The sequence below is a fragment of the Staurois parvus genome, unplaced genomic scaffold, assembly GCF_062004578.1.
Source record: "Staurois parvus isolate SC_StPar_1 unplaced genomic scaffold, SC_StPar_1.0 ptg000709l, whole genome shotgun sequence".
In the NCBI taxonomy this organism is placed as follows: domain Eukaryota; kingdom Metazoa; phylum Chordata; class Amphibia; order Anura; family Ranidae; genus Staurois; species Staurois parvus.
Window position 1 is genome coordinate 1,048,516 of NW_028318505.1, and position 19,134 is coordinate 1,067,649.

The 19,134-nt window shown below is 46.9% G+C and overlaps 1 protein-coding gene and 1 pseudogene across 2 annotated transcripts in view; both read right to left on the minus strand.

The window, feature by feature from the left end:
- ITGB3BP (integrin subunit beta 3 binding protein) overlaps positions 1 to 19,134 on the minus strand; it is a 72,656-nt gene that overhangs the window by 23,777 nt on the left and 29,745 nt on the right. For both annotated transcript variants that reach the window (XM_089653386.1, XM_089653387.1), the window contains exon 3: positions 8,589 to 8,691. In XM_089653386.1, coding sequence (XP_089509512.1) covers positions 8,589 to 8,691 — 103 coding nt within the window. The remainder of the gene's footprint in view (positions 1 to 8,588; positions 8,692 to 19,134) is intronic.
- LOC149445789 (U2 spliceosomal RNA) lies at positions 6,766 to 6,910 on the minus strand (annotated as a pseudogene).

Consider the following 19,134-nt stretch of genomic DNA (forward strand, 5'->3'; position numbering starts at 1 on the left):
GACAGGTCAGGGATAAAGTTGTGGAGAAGTTTAAAGCAGGGTTAGGTTATAAAAAAAATCCCAAGATTTGACCATCTCACGGAGCACTGTTCAATCCATGATCCGAAAATGGAAAGAGTACGGCACAACTCCAAACCTACAAAGACATGGCCGTCCACCTAAACTGACAGGCCGGGCAAGGAGAACATTAATCAGAGAATCAGCCAAGAGGCCCATGGGAACTATGGAGGAGCTGCAAAGATCCACAGCTCAGGTGGGAGAACCTGTCCACAGGACAACTATTAGTCGTGCGCTCCACAAATCTGGCCTTTATGGAAGAGTGGCAAGAAGGAAGCCATTGTTGAAAGAAAGTCATAAGATGTCTCCTTTGCAGTTTGTGAGAAGCCATGTGGGGGAGACAGCAAGCATGTGGAAGAAGGGGCTCTGGTCAGAGGAGACAAAATTAGAAAAACCTTTGGCCTAAAACCAATTATGGTTGTTGGGGAGGTCTATTGTTGCATGCGAGTGATTTATTGTTGCTGGGGGGATGTATGTTGGTAGGAGACATCTACTGTTGAGGGATGAGTCAATTGGTGCCAGCTGCTGGAGCGTCTATCGATGCTGGCTGCTGTGGAATCTATTGTCATTGGGGGGGGGGGGGCGACAGTATGGTTGTTCGGGAGGTCTATTGTTGCATGCGGGTGATCTATTGTTGCTGGGGGGATATATGTTGGTATGAGAGATCTGCTGTTGAGGGAGGAGTATTGCTGCCAGCTCCTGGAGTGTCTATCGATGCTGGCTGCTGAGAAATCTATTGTGATTGGGGGGGGGGGGGGGGGAGAACGACAGTATGGTTGTTGGGGAGGTCTATTGTTGCATGTGGGTGATCTATTGTTGCTGGCGGGGGATGTAAGTTGGTAGGAGAGATCAACTGTTGAGGGAGGAGTCAATTGCTGCCAGCTGCTGTAGCGTCTATCGATGCTGGCTGTGGGGGAATCTATTGTCACTGGGGGGGACAGTATGGTTGTTGGGGAGGTCTATTGTTGCATGTGGGGATCTAATGTCACTGCGGGGATCATTTGTTGCTAGGGATGTCTATTGTTGCTGGTTTGTGATCTGTTTTTGCTGGAGGGATCTACTAATCTATTGCTGCCAGCTGCTGGAGCATCTACTGATGCTGGCTGCTGGAAGAGCTATTGTTGATGGGGGGTAAATTTTATTATGTGGCGTCCATTGTTGCAGGGGAGGATTTTGCGTTGCTGGGGAGAGGGGATCTAATGTTGTGAGGGGTCTATTATTGCTGGTGGGTGATCATTTGTTGCTGGATGGACATATGTTGCTGGGAGAGATCTACTGTTGAGAGAGGAGTCTATTGTTGCCAGCTGCTGGAGGGTCTATTGATGCTGATTGCTGAGAGAGCTATTATTTCTGGGGGGCATTTTGTTGTGCGGGGTCCATTGTTGTAGGGATAGATTTTGTGTTCCTGGGGGGCATCTATTCTTGCTGGTGGGTGATCTATTGTTGCTAGCAGGGACATATGTTGCTGGCAGAGATCTAATGTTGAGAGAGGGGTTTTCTGGCTGCTAGGAAAGCTATAGTTGTTGGGGGGGGGGGGGGGTTCATTGTTGCAGGGGATCTATTGATGCTGGTTGTAGGGGATCTATTTTGCAAGTTTTCTTGTTATCAATAACAAATTCCATACAAATTGCCTAGAACCACAGCATGATACTTGGTTCTGTGGAGAGACGGGGTGACTCAGCAGAAGGGGGAGGCGTACCTGCACCTACTCTCTGAGAAAGAAAATGCCCAAAGAACAAGCAGGAACTGAAAACAGTTGCAGTAAAGGCCTGGCAGAGCATCACTAGGGATGAACCCCAGCGTCTGGTGATGTCTATGCGTTCCAGACTTCAGGCTGTAATTGACTGCAAAGGATTTGCAACCAAGTATTAAAAAAATGAAAGTTTGATTTATGATTATTATTCCGTCCCATTACTTTTGGTCCCTTAACAAGTTGGAGGCACATATGCAAACTATTGTAATTCCTACATCGTTCATGTAGAATTGTGTCGCTGTCCCAATATTTATGGACCTGACTATATATTATATATATATATAAATATATATATATATATATATATAATATATATATATATACAAATGTTTCCTGTAAGTCTTCACAAGGTTGGCACACACTGTTGCTGGTATGTTGGCCCATCCTCCATGCAGATCTCCTCTAGAGCAGTGATGTTTTGGGGCTGTCGCTGGGCAACATGGACTTTCAACTCTCTCCAAAGGTTTTCTATGGGGTTGAGATCTGGAGACTGGCTAGGCCACTCCAGGACCTTGAAATGCTTCTTACGAAGCCACTCCTTCGTTGCCCGGGTGGTATGTTTGGGATCATTGTCATGTTGGAAGACCCAGCCACGTTTCATCTTCAATGCCCTTGCTGATGGAAGGAGGTTTGCACTCAAAATCTCAGGATACATGGCCCCATTCATTCTGTCTTGTACATGGATCAGTCGTCCTGGTCCCTTTGCCGAGAAACAGCCCCAGGCATGATGTTGCCACCCCCATGCTTCACAGTAGGTATGGTGTTCTTTGGATGCAACTCAGCATTCTCTCTCCTCCAAACACGACGAGTTGTGTTTCTACCAAACAGTTCTATTTTGGTTTCATCTGACCATATGACATTCTCCCAATCCTCTTCTGGATCATCCAAATGCTCTCTAGCAAACTTCAGACGGGCCCGGACATGTACTGGCTTAAGCAGGGGGACACGTCTGGCACTGCAGGATCTGAGTCCCTGGCGTTGCAGTGTGTTACTGATGGTAGCCTTTGTTACGTTGGTCCCAGCTCTCTGCAGGTCATTCACTAGGTCCCCCGTGTGGTCGTGGGATTTTTGCTCACTGTTCTTGTGATCATTTTGACCCCACGGGGTGAGATCTTGCGTGGAGCCCCAGATCGAGGGAGATTATCAGTGGTCTTGTATGTCTTCCATTTTCTAATTATTGCTCCCACAGTTGATTTGTTCACACCAAGCTGCTTGCCTATTGCAGATTCAGTCTTCCCAGCCTGGTGCAGGTCTACAATTTTGTTTCTGGTGTCCTTCGACAGCTCTTTGGTCCTCAGCTGTGTCTTTTATACTGATAACAAGTTCAAACAGGTGCCATTGATACAGGTAATGAGTGCAGGACAGAGGAGCCTCTTAACCACTTGCCTACCAGGCACTTATACCCCCTTCCTTACCAGGCCAATTTTCAGCTTTCAGCGCTGCCGCACTTTGATTGACAATTGCGCGGTCATGCAACATTGTACCCATATGAAATTTTGATCATTTTTTTCTCACAAATAGAGCTTTCTTTTGGTGGTATTTAATCGCCACTGGACGCTTTACTTTTTGCGCTATAAATAAAAAAGTGCAAAAAAATTAAAAAAAAAAAAAAAAGTTTATTTGTTTCTTTTATAAAATTTTTCAAACAGGTATTTTTTCTCCATCACTGATGTGCGTTGATGAGGCAGCACTGATGGGCACTGATAGGTGGCACTGATGGGCACTGATAGGCAGCACTAAAGGGCACTGATAGGCAGCACTAATGAGGTGGCACGGATAGGCGGCACTGATAGACAGCACTAATGAGGTGTCACGGATAGGCGGCACTGATATGCAGCACTGATAGGCGGCACTGATAGGTGACACTGATTATGGGTACTGATAGACGGCACTGACTGGCATCACTGCTGGGCACTGACTGGCACAACCCCTGGGCACTGACTGGTGGCACTGACTGGCAGCACTGGTGGGCGGCACTGGTGGGCGGCACTGGTGGGCACAGGTGGGTGGCACTGGTGGGCACAGGTGGGTGGCACTGGTGGGTGGCACTGCTGGGCACATGTAGGTGGCACTTCTGGGCACAGGTAGGTGGCACTGCAGAGTGGCACAGGTGGGGGCACTGCTGGGCACAGGTGGGGGCACTGCTGGGCACGGGTGGGCGGAGCTAGTGGGCGCACTGCTGGGCGGAACTTGCGGGTGTCACTGCTGGGCACCGATCATCAGGGCACTGATCATCAGTGCTCTGATGATCGGTGCCGATCCCCGCTCTGACAACTGCCGGTTCTCGGCAGTACTTTCCTCACGATCTGACAGCGTGAGGAAAGTGCAGCCGAGAACCGGCACTTGCATTTCCCTGTGATCAGCGTGTCATTGGACACCGCTGATCACGTGGTAAAAGGCCGGTATGATCGGTCTTTTACCACATCTCGTGATCAGCTGTGTCCGTAGGACACAGCGATCACGGAGATCGCCGGGTGCGCGCCCCCTGGGGCGCGCAGGAGAGCGCGTTCTGGGGGGACGTCATATGACGTCCACCCAGAACTGGCCGGCCGCAGTGCAGCCGTCATTCGGCTATCTGCGGTCGGCAGGTAGTTAAAGAAGAAGGTACAGGTCTGTGAGAGCCAGAAATCTTGCTTGTTTGTAGGTGACCAAATACTTATTTTCCACCATAATTTGCAAATAAATTCTTTCCAAAGCAGCCAATGTGATTGTCTGGATTTGTTTTCTCATTTTGTCTCTCATAGTTGAGGTCTCCCTATGATGCCAATTACAGGCCTCTCTCATCTTTTTAAGTGGGAGAACTTGCACAATTGGTGGCTGACTAAATACTTTTTTGCCCCACTATATATATATATATATATATATATATATATATATATATATATATATATATATATATATACACATATACATACATATACATATACACACACACACAATTTTAATTTTTTTATATATTTTATATATATATATATATATATATATATATATATATATATATATATACACACATATACACATATATACACACACACACACATATACACACACACATACACACACTTTCAATAGAGATGAGACAAGGACATAGGACCCTAGTATATACATAAAAAGAAAAGAAGAAAATAAAGAGGAATGGTGCCGCTACGCTACCCCCATACCATGTCCATACTCTGCAGTGCTAACGACCGTCTGCAGCGAGTAAATGAGATTCTGGCTATATCCATGAGCACACTTAAGAAAAGTAATCAGACTCCTGTCAGGCGTGGATTACACACTGACACACTCAGATGGAGGAGAACAGTTAAATACGCAGCTTGAACAAAGTTTATTAAAACCAATATCATTTACACTTTACATTACCGGCTTTTCTGCTTCTGTTCACAGGGCCGGCGTACAGATCGCATGCTAAATTTCTGTTGCAGCAAATGAACTTTTTCGTTTTAAAGAGCACCTGTCAACTTCTAGCAAAGAGTCATGAAAAAAAAAAAAATATTATAGTGTTCAACTTTTACCACTTTGTTTTAAAAAATAAAAAAAATAAAAACAAACCCAAAAGTGCTAAAATTTGCTGCCTGCTGAACATATATATATATATATATATATATATATATATATATGTTTTTTTTAAATTCAGCTGTAAGGAACTGTACGTCATCCCATTAGCATGAGATTTTTAAAATCTCATTCCTACCTCTGCATTTTATTGCAACATGTGCACAGGTTTACCATAGTTTTTAATGATGCCAATGCATTGCCTTGAAGTGCATTGGTCGGAAAAAAGGATTTCCGTGCCGATATGCAGTAAGGGGCCTATTCATGGTAATGGCTGATATCACACCAAAGCACCTGCCCCACATATAAAAAAAAAGCTAATAAAAAGTAACCATGGGGATCCTTTTTTTTTTCTTTTTCTTATAAACATTTGATGGACGAATGTCACAAGTAAAACTGTGACATCCTAGGATTGCCAGATCCATCTACTTACCAAAATGATCTATGTTTTCTGATCCAGATATTCAGAAAAAGAGACTGCCTTTTAGCTGCTAGATGGTGCTGACGATCGTAGAAAATCATAGTATTAGAGAAAACACTGAAAATGCATGCAGTCTGGACAAATGCTTGTGACATTCGTCCAACAAATGTTTTCTTTTTAAGTCCGCAAACGTGCAGATAACGAAAAAACCCGTAAGTGAATCACAAAAAAAGTGCAAGTGTAAAACACCACATGAAAAAGTGCACTTAGGGGTGTGCTTTGTCCTTCCCCCGAAGGGGATGGATCTGTACCCTGATCCCCCGGGGCACGAAACTCCTGACAGGGACAAGGTTCCCATTTGGTACTCCTGGCCAAAAGGCCTGGTGGACCACCGTTCCTTGTGGCCAGCCGAAGCCAGCCACACAGTACTTGGTCAGGGGGCTCTCACGAAGAGAAAACCCCCCAGGGACAGGGGAGGAAGGAACCAAAAGACCACACATCTTCCCCCTAGACTTCAGGGCAGGCCCGAGGACCCACACCCTCCATCCTGTGAGAAAAACACACACATAAGTAAGAAAAAAGTGACAAAACGTGGGAGGTGAATAAATTAAATAAATAGAAAATAAAAAAAGTGGTCGTGCCAAATAGTGCACAGACCAGGCCCTGAGGCCTGTAGCAAAAATTGCCCTGAACTTAGCCAGAAGGCCTGGTCCTAAAGGCGCTGTACAGAAAAAGTGGTAAATCAGTGACCATGTGCCATCTTCACACTGTGGGGTCCCACACCCAGGTGTTACTAGTGGCACCCCTGAGGCGACTACTCAGGGGGCACTGGTTTGCGGACTCTCTGCCTTCCCGACCCCTGGCCAGACAAGGTAGATCCGTTCAAATCAGGAGGTACTGGATCCTTCCGGTCTCCTCGGGGGAAATTACTCCCAGGTCCCAGCTACGTGTGGGCATCCCGGTTTCTGTCCCCCGATACTAGCCGTCCAGACCCCCATCATACCAGCAGGTGTACTATACAACCAGTCATCCCCGCAAAGCTAGAATGACCGTGGAGCCCCCCTGCTGGACACTGATAAGAACAGATACTACACTTGATCTTAGCCAAAAGGCCGAGAAACGAAAAATGTTTTATAAACAGACTCCTTGGTGTAAAGCTAGCCTTAAAGCTGAAGTGTATTCTGCTTATATTTTGCCTTCATTGGTCCCCCCCTCCCCCTCAGTGTGAATAAAAATTTTAAATAAAAACTGTTTTTTTAAATACCCTTTTTTAGATGCAGCGAGGTCATCACTGGGTCTCTGTGCTTCTCTAAGCAGTGCAGACAGCTCATGCCAGGAGGGAGAGGTTGGCAGGGTGATGTACATAGTTTCCTGAAAATGTCACAGCACCCTGTCTCAGTACTCCTCTAAAAGAGTCCTCAGACCCGAAACAAGCAGTGGGCTGGCTCTTGGGAGGAGTTATGCAAATATCAAATGATTTGATGGGTGGGTGCCAGCCTGGTGGAGTGGGTGTTCCTAGGTAGACTACATTTACATGCAGATCACTTGTTGGGATGTCCAACAAGCTCATACAGACGTGCTGGTCAGGAGTTCACCACGTTTTGGCCAAATTATTATTATACAGTATTTATATAGCGCCGAAGGGTGTGCTCAGCGCTGTACATTATAGTGGGGGACAGAACATGAGACAATACAGTAACAAAACAATACACGAGAGATTCGAGGGCCCTGCTCCTTAGAGCTTACAATCTAGGAGGGAGGGGATAGAGGTACAGGAGGAAGTGGCTGTGGTGGGGGATGGAGTGGTAGGAGGAGTGGAGGAGATCGGTTGTTAGGTGAGGGTGGGGTAGGCTTCCCTGAAGAGATGGGTTTTTAGGGTGCGCCTGAAGGAGAGGAGAGTAGGTGACAGTCTGATGGATTGGGGTAGGGAGTTCCAGAGGATGGGGGGAGGACCTGGAGAAGTCTTGCAGTCGGGCGTGGGAGGAGGAGACCAGGGAGCTGGAGAGTAGGAGGTCCTGTGAGGAGCGAAGGGCTTGAGTAGGGTAGTATTGGGTAGTTTGGGGGGGTGGCGTTGTGAATGGCTTTGTATGTCAATGTTAGTAGTTTGAATTTGATGCGTTGGGCAATCGGGAGCCAGTGAAGGGATTGGCAGAGGGGGGTGGCAGAGGTGGAGCGGTTGGTGAGGTGGAGGAGTCTAGCCCCTGAGTTCAGGATAGACTGGAGTGGGGATAGCGCTCGTTTGGGTAGGCCGGTGAGGAGGGAGTTGCAGTAGTCCAGGCATGAGATGATGGAGTGTACGAGTTGTTTAGTAGTGTCTGGGGTGAGGAATGTGCGTATCTTGGAGATGTTGCGGAGGTGGAGCCTGCATGACTTTGATAGTGATTGGACATGGGGTCGGAAGGAATGGAAGATTTAAGTCTATATGAATTCTCCAACTGATTTAAATGACTTTCTGTGTGACTAATTGGTCTTATCTTGGCAGCCAGGTAAGATGACCAATATTCTGGGTTTTATTTGAAGTGCCTGGCCTTTTTTTCTGGTTTGGATTTGCTCAGCAATGAGTAACTGTAGACACTCATATTAAGGTGGCAGTTTGCGGCATGAGGAGACCATAAAATTTAGGGGTTTTTTTAGGCCCTTGAAAATGATAATGAGGTTATGATGGACACAGATACAAACACAATTGAATGGAGTTCTCCTTTAAGTTTGGATATTTCAGAAATGGAGTTTGGTGAAATCCAGTCTCCGTGTGTCTGCTGTGGGTGGCTCAGAGCAAAGGACATCACAGAACAATACACTGACCTGGTCTCCTTTTCTTCCTGACAGGCCGCCCTACTTTCCGCTCTGAATCCCGCGATGGGCTCATCTGACGAGTCCCGGTGAGGGGAGAATAGGCACTGGGATCCTGTGTGTACAGCAAGTTACCATATTCAGTCTATAAACTAAAGCCATGACTACCCCAACCCTAAATAGTTTATACAGCAATATATCAATTCAAGAGACCGGTGACACCACTGAGAATGCAGCCTATCCATTCACTAGAGACCGGTGACACCACTGAGAATGTAGCCTATCCATTCACTAGAGACCAGTGACATCACTGAGAATGCAGCCTATCCATTCACTAGAGACAAGTGACATCACTGAGAATGCAGCCTATCCATTCACTAGAGACAAGTGACATCACTGAGAATGCAGCCTATCCATCCACTAGAGACCGGTGACATCACTGAGAATGCAGCCTATCCATTCACTAGAGAGCGGTGACATCACTGAGAATGCAGCCTACCCATTCACTAGAGAGCGGTGACATCACTGAGAATGCAGCCTATCCATTCACTAGAGACAAGTGACATCACTGAGAATGCAGCCTATCAATTCACTAGAGACCGGTGACATCACTGAGAATGCAGCCAATCCATTCACTGGAGACCAATGACATCACTGAGAACGCAGCCTATCCATTCAGTGGAGACCAGTGACATCACTGAGAATGCAGCCTATCCATTCAGTGGAGACCAGTAACATCACTGAGAATGCAGCTTATCCATTCACTGGAGAATGGTGACATCACTGAGAACGCAGCCTATCCATTCAGTGGAGACCGATGACATCACTGAGAATGCAGCTTATCCATTCACTGGAGACTGGTGACATCACTGAGAACGCAGCCTATCCATTCACTAGAGACCGGTGACATCATTGAGAATGCAGCCTATCCATTCACTAGAGACAATTGACATCACTGAGAATGCAGCCTACCCATTCACTAGAGACCGGTGACATCACTGAGAATGCAGCCTACCCATTCACTAGAGACCAGTGACATCACTGAAAATGCAGCCTATCCATTCACTAGAGACAGGTGACATCACTGAGAATGCAGCCTATCCATTCACTAGAGACAAGTGACATCACTGAGAATGCAGCCTATCCATCCACTAGAGACCGGTAACATCACTGAGAATGCAGCCAATCCATTCACTGGAGACCAATGACATCACTGAGAACGCAGCCTATCCATTCAGTGGAGACCAGTGACATCACTGAGAATGCAGCCTATCCATTCAGTGGAGACCAGTGACATCACTGAGAATGCAGCTTATCCATTCACTGGAGAATGGTGACATCACTGAGAACGCAGCCTATCCATTCAGTGGAGACCGATGACATCACTGAGAATGCAGCCTATCCATTCACTAGAGACCGGTGACATCACTGAGAATGCAGTCTATCCATTCACTAGAGACAATTGACATCACTGAGAATGCAGTCTATCCATTCACTAGAGACCGGTGACATCACTGAGAATTCAGCATATCAACCCACTACAGACCGGTGACATCCCTGAAAATGCACAATTCTGTACCCCGGAATTAAGATAGATATAGTCAGGTTACAGGAGGAATGGACAATGGCAGACAGAAAGATTGTAATCCAGCCCCCCACCAACTAACCCACATCACATGGGTCAAATAAGTAATACTCCAAATCTGTGACTTCATCAGGGATCCCTGATGAAGCCACGTGATGCGTGACGCAATGCATTGGACGGAAGCGTGGGGACATCATTTCTGGTTACGATCGCCGCCATCTTTGTTTACCAAGTATCCATGCTGTTTGAGGGCATTTCTTTTAATGAAGTTTTAATAAAATTAACTTTTCTGCACTATGAAGGACCCCCTCTCTCTTATTTATCCACACAATACCTGCTCTATTGGTTCCGGTGATGTGGAGCTCCCAGTGACCAGGATACATCAAGAAAAGGAGGATTTGGAGAATTGCTTATTTGATCTATGTGATGTGAGTCAATTGGTGAGGTGATCATGCCTGCCTGATGGTGGAGGATATCACACGTCCTTTTGTTATTTATTTCAGGTACTTATATAGCGCCGTCCATTTACACAGCACTTTACATATATTGTACATTCACATCAGTCCCTAACCCTCAAGGGGTGTACAATCTAAGGTCCCTAACTCACAATCATACATACACATACTAGGGACAATTTACACAGGAACCAATTAACCTACCAGCATGTCTTTGGAGTGTGGGAGGAAACCGGAGTATCTGGAGCAAACCCACGCAGGCACAGGGAGAACATGCAAACTCCAGGCAGGTGATGCCATGGTTGGGATTCGAACCAACGACCCGAGTACTGCCAGGCGGACGTGCTAACCATTTAGCCACTGTGCTGCCCAGACACTTTAGATGGACTTTCACGTTGTATTGTATCTAATGTCATTGAATTTCACAATATTTATATGCCTTCCTGCGCATTTTTTTGCATATTGTATTTTTATTGGTCCATTACTGTATATACCCCGTGTTAGGGGGTTGTTTTTGGACCTCATTTACACCAGTTGTTATATTGTGTGCAGGGGCGGACTGACCATTTGGAAACTCGGGCGCTGCCCGAGGGCCCGGGGTCAGTAGGGGGCCCCATGAGATGCCCCTGGTACCTTTTTCATAGGCTTTTTGAGTTTGGGCAAGGACACAGGAGCCCCATGATCCCCTATTGCCCGGGGGCCCCATGAGTTGTCAGTCCGCCCCTGATTGTGTGTTTTACACGTTAAATATTTTTTTCTTTTCTTAAGGACACTATTAATATTTAATACCTAATTAGTTGAATTTGTATACCACATATCACGTATTTAGCCAAATTTATAATTTATTTTGTGTAGTTTTTTTTTTTTCTTGGTGTTTAGCGCAGCACTATTTCCTTTCTTTACGCTCAAGGGGAATGACTCCACTGGGATGGGAATACTGAACCTGAGCCAAAGAGATGCTGATCAACCAGAACCCACTAAAAACAGATGAAACCATAAAGTTCCCGAACACAGAAGAGAGGACACACAACCTGATGTCATCAAAAGCAAAAAAAAATTCTAGGGATAGCCCCCCAAAAGGATCAGGTACAAAGGGAATATGGTAGAAAAAAAAACGGAACATGCAAGAAAGAATAGCCAATCTACATACAGTATTAAGGCTGGAGGCCTGGCAAGTGTAGCCGTTAGGTTCAAGGGGATAGAAGTTCATTACTAAAAGAGATCAGACAACCAATCTCTTTAAGCAAGGTACATCAAACAATGTACAGTATTAGTACATCCCAATAGCCCACAATGGTGTGAAGTGACCCAGAGACCACTAGAGAACTCATGGGTTTTATTCTACCAAGTCAACATGACAGAAGGAGAAGGGTGCAAGCAAGACATCACCAAAAGGGTAGGCAGGAATGAAAATCAAACTTCAGCCCCAGACTGGTGAAATTGGAACCACCAAAAGAAACTGAGGAGGAAAGTAAAACATCCTGACACTAGGGCTTGCAGAAGGATTCTGCAGAACTTGCCTAACCCCATCCACAGCAATGAGTCTTAGAGGTTCCTAATCCCACCAGGTCCACCGAATCAACCACAGCTGTGCAGCAAGAGACAGGAATGTTAGATGAAGCGTTGAGAGCATTTACCTGACTAAAGGCGAGGCACAAGTTAAGGTATCTGGAGGACCTTTCCCAAGAGGCTGCTGATCAGCCAAAGAAAGACAAATGCCAAGGTGAAAATGTCTCACAAAGTCCTCTGGACGTATAGGGGTTGATTTACTAAACGCAAAATAGGCTGTGCAATTTAAGTGCACTGCAAGTGCAGTTGCTTTATATCCGAGGGGAAGCTCTGAAATGAGACGAAGCTCTGCTGATTTCTTTCATCCAAACATGTGCAAGCAAAAATGCTGTTCTTTTCTTTGCATGTTCCCCTCAAATCTAGAGCAACTGCACTTTCAGTGCACAGCCTATTTGCCTTTAATCAACCCCATTCTGTACCCATCAGAGAGTTTCTGCAGCAGGAAGCTAGGGCATTTCCCCTTCTGACAATCCAAGGGGGCAGAGTCTCTGCAGTGAAGATCTGTCCAACATGTAGGATATGAGTTACACGCATACCCCTAGATGGTATTCCATCACAGTCTCAAGAGGAAACGTTGTCAAGGCAAGTTTCCTTAATGTGGAGGAAACGGTTTGTTAAGAGTAATTAGACCATAGTCTTGTGGGTTGAGGTACTGAAATGCTCCAAGAACAGAGGTAAAAAACTACCCCAACTACCTAGAGAGGCTGAAGGGTTATGCAAGGACTACCTTATCCACAAACACAGTCGTATAGGCCTGCTCAGAACCAAAATCCTACTCTGAAGGCGTTTTTCTCCCACCACTCTCACTACTTCGATGGAAGAGAAGAGGTGAACAAATGGTACACACAGTAGGGCATAAGATAAACCTCATTTCCCACTGGCGACAGGGGGCTGTCAACAGTGGAACCCAGCATGACCCGATCTGGCTGGATTGTGTAGGAGTTGGGCCCTTCGGGAAGGTGCTGACTACAAAGATCCATAAAGCTCTTTACAGGGTCCATCTGAGCATCCCACAGTGGGGGCACTACTAAACAAAAGGGCAGATGCTCTGAAAAGTAGCAGGTTGGCCCAGGTGGCGATGGGGATCCTGGTGCTTATATAATAGGGGACAGTTAGCACTGGTCTTGGTTGACCATATAGGTCAGGGAATTCAACTGAAGTGGAGGGAACGAGAGGTACTGTGCACCACAAAGGACTGTTATTGCTTGAAGGACAAGGGTCTTCCTGAGAAAGGGAGTGTAGATCCAGATAAGGCATAGTTCCACAACCTGGCATAACATATGGATTGGAGCAAGAGGTCCAAGAGTGGGAGGGATCCAGGGAGACTGAGGAACGTGCAGTGTCCTGTGCAGTAGTACAGGAAATTGAATGAGGAACAATTTATTGGGAGCACTAGAACAAAGGATTACCCTGTGGGGTAAAAGGGAGGCTATCTGCACCTGAATGCCAAAGAGGCAAGCTACTCAATACCTGCCAGGATGAACAATCAGCCCTCCATTTGTAGAACTAGGGGTGCACGTACACGCAGAATACTTTTCAGAGGGTTTGGCAGAGTTCAGGCTTATGGGTTGATTGGAAGTCAGGCTCAGAGGGCCTGAGGACACCTACAAAGTGCCTGTGCACATCTGTTTGGACATCAAACCAATGTAGGACAGAATTTTAGATGCTTGTAACAAGTCATCTTAACTACGGTATAGAATAAGGCTCTGTACATTTGCTAAACCCACTCTCTGAAACAGAGGTCTACCTTAGTGGAGGACGGATATGTTTGGAAGGAAATTAACCAATCTGATAGATTAAGGTAACTACCAACACATGACAGAGGGTGGAGCCAGCCAATTCAAACTCAGGTCTTGGGAGAGAGTCTATCTGCCTGTCAACAGAATCTGTAAAAGGTAAGCAAGACCTGCACCTGTCTAGCCGTGTTCCTGTTAAGGTAGCAAACAAGTTAATCCACAGTGAGAATGGTCCACCACTTAAATTCCCTCTCAAAGGGTAACATTTACAGCACACTCTTAGGTGGGATCCAAGACTCTTCAGGACATGAAGGTCCTTAAGGACCAGGCAGGGGACACAGCCCCACCAGACAGGGCTCAGAAGGACTACAATGAAGTGGATCCTGTAACTATAGGGGGCACTGTGTTCCAGACAAGAGACGCTGATTCCCTCAGAGGATATTGGCAGATGCCCTCAGAATCACTGGAGCAGTATGGGCTGGGTCACCCGTGGAAGCAGGATTGTCCCCTCCATGTCTATGCGCATATTGCACCTATGTAATGGTAACGCAACTAGGCTTACCACGAAAGGCAAGACTTCAGTTACTCACAAACTGGTGCGGGTGAAGGTCGGGCAGCCAGAGGGGACCAGGTCATTGTAGGCAGCTAATGGGAACTGACTGGTGACTGGAATTCCATGTGCTGTTTACAAGCAGGACCAGCAGCAGGGTGGTGCTTCCTCTACGCTGAATGGCAAAAAAGGAATTGCGAATGATCAGGAAGCTCCTGATGCTATAGCCTGAATGGCCTGACTCTTAAAGTGAGTCTTCAGAGAGAGGCTTACAAGCTGGGGCTGTGCCATGGCTCTAGACCTGGAAAGAATTCTAAGGCTAACTTTTACCATGTACTAATGCAGAGCCCAGTGGTTGAGGTTCACATTTCAGGCTAGTCCTGCACATTCAGCCCAGCAGGTTGTACTAAAGCCAGGTTGAGGAAATGCTAATTCACATCGCTGCTTAAGTTGGTTTTTACATTGCAGCCATGTAGCAAGGAATTTTGACTGAAGTCTTTTGACCACTTGACCTCCTGAAGGTTTTACCCCCTTCATGACCAGGGCATTTTTTGCTATTCAGAACTGTGCTATTTTAACCACCAATTGCTCGGTCATGCAACACTGTACCCTAATGAAATTTATAGAATTTTTTTTTTTTTCACACAAATAGAGCTTTCTCTTGGTGGTATTTGGTCACCATTGGGTTTTTTATTTTTTATTATATAAATGAAAAAAAGACAACATTTTAGAAAAAAAAATATTTTCTAGTTTTGGTTTTAAAACCTATCCAATAAAAATAGATAAAACAATAAAATGTATTCATAAATTTAGTACAAAATGTATTCTGCTACATGTTTTTGATAAAAATCCCAATAAGTGTATACTAATTGGCTTGTGTGAAAGTTATAGCTTCTACAAAAATGATGGTATATATACACTGGAGCAATGATGATATACTGGTAATGGCGGTGATTAGTGATTTATAGGGGGGACTGTGATGGGGTGGGTAATCTGGCACTAACAGATCCTTGCTAGGAGGTACACTGACTGACACCACTAGTGATATAATACTGTACACTGTCACTGTACTAATGACAATGGCTGTGAAGAGGTTAACTTCAGGGGGTTAAAGTGACACTAAGGCTTGTTTTTTTTTTTTTCCTAAAATAACATGTCTATACCAGGGGCAGACTGACAACTCATGGGGCCCCCGGGCAATAGGGGATCATAGGGCCCCTGTGTCCTTGTCCAAACTAAAAAAAGCCTATGAAAAAGGTACCAGGGGCATCTCATGGGGCCCCCTACTGACCCCAGGCCCTCGGGCAGTGCCCGAATTTCCAAATGGTCAGTCCACCTCTGGTCTATACTTACCTTCTCTGTGCAGTGATTTTGCACAGAGCAGCCCCAGATCCTCTTCCTTTCGCGTCCCCTCTGCCACTCCTGGCTCTTCCTCAAGCACAGCCCCCAGGCAAAGCCACTTGCCCTGGGGGCACCGCTGCTTGCTCCTTCCCAAGCTGCTGCTCTATGTGTCCATAAGATACATAAAGCCATGGTTCGCCCCCTCCCCCCCCCTTCCTCATTGGCTCACTGGCTGAGCAGAGGCTGCAGAGAATGTTGCTGGATTGAAGTGGGCTCAGGTAAGTATAATGGGGGCACTGCTGCTTGCTTCATCCCAAGCTGCTGCTCTATGCATCCTTGAGACACATAGAACCGTGACTCTCCCCTCCTCCTCTCCTCATTGGCTCACTGGCTGAGCAGAGGCTGCCGAGAACGTCGCTGGATCGGAGTGGGCTCAGCTAAGTATTGGGAGGGGGGGGGGCTGGGGTTTGCATGGAGGTAAAATACCTTTAGCCTTTAGAACCACTTTAACAGAATGCCTAAAAATGTGTAATGTGTGTAATATGTTCTGCTTTTACTCACAGATCTGGCTGGTTTTTCTCCCTGCTTTTCAGGGAGAAGAAATAGCCATACCGCGGTCTGTGTACAGAGTCCAGTGTGCTTGTAAACACAGGACTCTGTGCTGTGATTGGCTACAGCCAAATCGGCAAGTCCACAGCCAAAATCATTGGCTGCAACCTGCTGATGAAATTGTGCTGTAGCCAGTCGGTGGGGGACACACGCATGCGTACTCGAGAACTCAGAAGAGACTGGATAATGCACATGTACGTGATCCAGCCTGGCTGTGCTGCCCACCCACAGTAAATGTACTTTGGGCGGGCGGCACGCAATTAAAAGGCTATTAAAGCGCAACGCCACCCATAAGGGGAAGTTCCGCTTTAAGGACGACTCCCCCGCTCCCCATTAAGGATTGGCACCTTTGGGGGGCGGGGAGCGGGTACCGGAATTTGACAGGTACCCGCTCCCACTTCCAGTCCAATCGCCTAGTGTACTTCCTCCCTCCCTGTAGTCTTTTGGGACACGTGACAGGTCCCAGAAGACTACAGGACCATTCATGAAGTGCAGCGCTACACATGCATGCGCAGTGGGTACCCGGCTGTGAAGCCGCAAGCTGTCACAGCCGGGTGCCCACACTGAAGATGCTGGCCTCCTGGAATACAGGATGGCCGGTGAAACAAGCTGCAGGGGAAACACCACGGGACCGAGGGACAGGTAGGTGACAGGTACCCGCTCCCACTTCCGGTCCAATCGCCTAGGCGATCGGAAGGTGTCCTTCCTCCCTCCCTGTAGTCTTTTGGGACACGTGACAGGTCCCAGAAGACTACAGGACCATTCATGAAGCGGAGCGCTACTCGCGCATGCAGAGCGGGTACCCGGCTGTGAAGCCACAAGCTATCACAGCCGGGTGCCCACACTGAAGATGCCGGCCTCCTGGAATAAAGGATGGCCGGTGAAACAAGCTGCAGGGGAAACACCACGGGACCGAGGGACAGGTAGGTGACAGGTACCCGCTCCCACTTTCGCTGCGTTCGCCTAGGCAATTGGAAGCAGACATTGTCCATCTACCCTTCCTCCCTGTAGTCTTGTGGGACACGTGACAGGTCCTAGAAGACTACGGGACCATTCATGAAGCGCAGAGCTACTCGCGCATGCGCAGTGGGCACCCGGCTGTGAAGCCGCAAGCTATCACAGCCGGGTGCCCACACTGAAGATGGGACACGTGACAGGTCCTAGAAGACTACGGGACCATTCATGAAGCGCAGCGCTACTCGCGCATGCGCAGTGGGTAACCGGCTGTGAAGCCGCAAGCTATCACAGCCGGGTGCCCACACTGAAGATGCCGGGCTCCTGGAATACAGGATGGCCGGTAAAACGAGCTGCGGGGGAAACACCACAGGACCAAGGGACAGGTAAGTGACAGGTACCCGCTCCCATTTTTGCTGCGTTCGCCTAGGCAATTGGAAGCGGACGTTGTCCTTCTACCCTCCCTCCCCGTAGTCTTGTGGCACACGTGACAGGTCCTAGAAGACTACAGGACCATTCATGAAGCGCAGAGCTACTCGCGCATGCGCAGTGGGTACCCAAGCTATCACAGCTGGGTGCCCACACTGAAGATGGAATACAGGACGGCCGGTGAAACGAACTGCGGGGGAAACACCGCGGGACCGAGGGACAGGTAAGTGGCTGTTTTTTAAAAGTCAGCAGCTACAGTTTTTGTAGCTGCTGACTTTTATTTTTTGACAGGGTGAGTGGAACTCCGCTTTAAATCATAAAGGAAGTAAAAAGTGCAAAATTGGTTAGAAAATCTGTCCATCCTCCTTGGACACTAGCAAAAAAACCAATGTATGCTGGGTAGAGATGGGGTTATAGTGGGGGCCGGCTTAAACTTTTTCTGTTTACCAGCATCCAATCCTCCTGTAGGTGGCAGTCTAACTCAATACATGACAAAGAAATAACATTTTTGAGAGGAGTTCACCTTTAACACACTCAAGCGTGAAGATGACCCAGCCACATAAGACCTCCAGTCACGTCAGCCCTGACCAATATCTCAACTGATGCTCGTTACCATCTCCTTACTATTAGAACCCACATTTCCGCCCATCGCTGGCATGAGAGGGCCATCATCTACTATACCATGATACATTTGGCACCACGGCGGATCCATTTGGCACCTGCCTGACGCTGTGACGGTATCTACAAACATAACAGTGATAGTTCAGTTTTATTTTATACCACTGTAATGACGGCATAATTTATCGAAGCAGTGCTATTTTTATGGCTTAATTACGGGAGATTAGCCGAGGTAAACAATTATGGTGTCCGCATAAAAATGCCTGCCTGGGTTCCATCTCCCGTTCGCACATTCTAATCTGCTCGATGTAACATTATCATAATTCCATATTGTTTCGAGTGGTGGTCGATGACAAGACGGCTGCTGGGGTAATTACACAGCTCACAGCTGACAAATGACTCCCCTTCAACTTCTAACACATTCTATTTGCAAAATGACTACAGGGCGCACAGAAATACACTTGTCTTTTCGGTTATTATGGGTCTGTCCTGTCGACAGCCCTTAAATCCAGCATGCTGAACCCCCACCACCACCTTCCCCAACGTTAGCAGGGTATGCTTGCTATGTCAAGCTACTAATACAATCTAGATTGATTAAAAAACAGTGGCAGATGCGGGATCCTGTTGCAGACAATTTAACTCTTTGTAACGGCAAAAGTAGGGGACATTTTAAAGAGATCCTGTTGCCAGAGCATTAACGCGAACCCCCAAC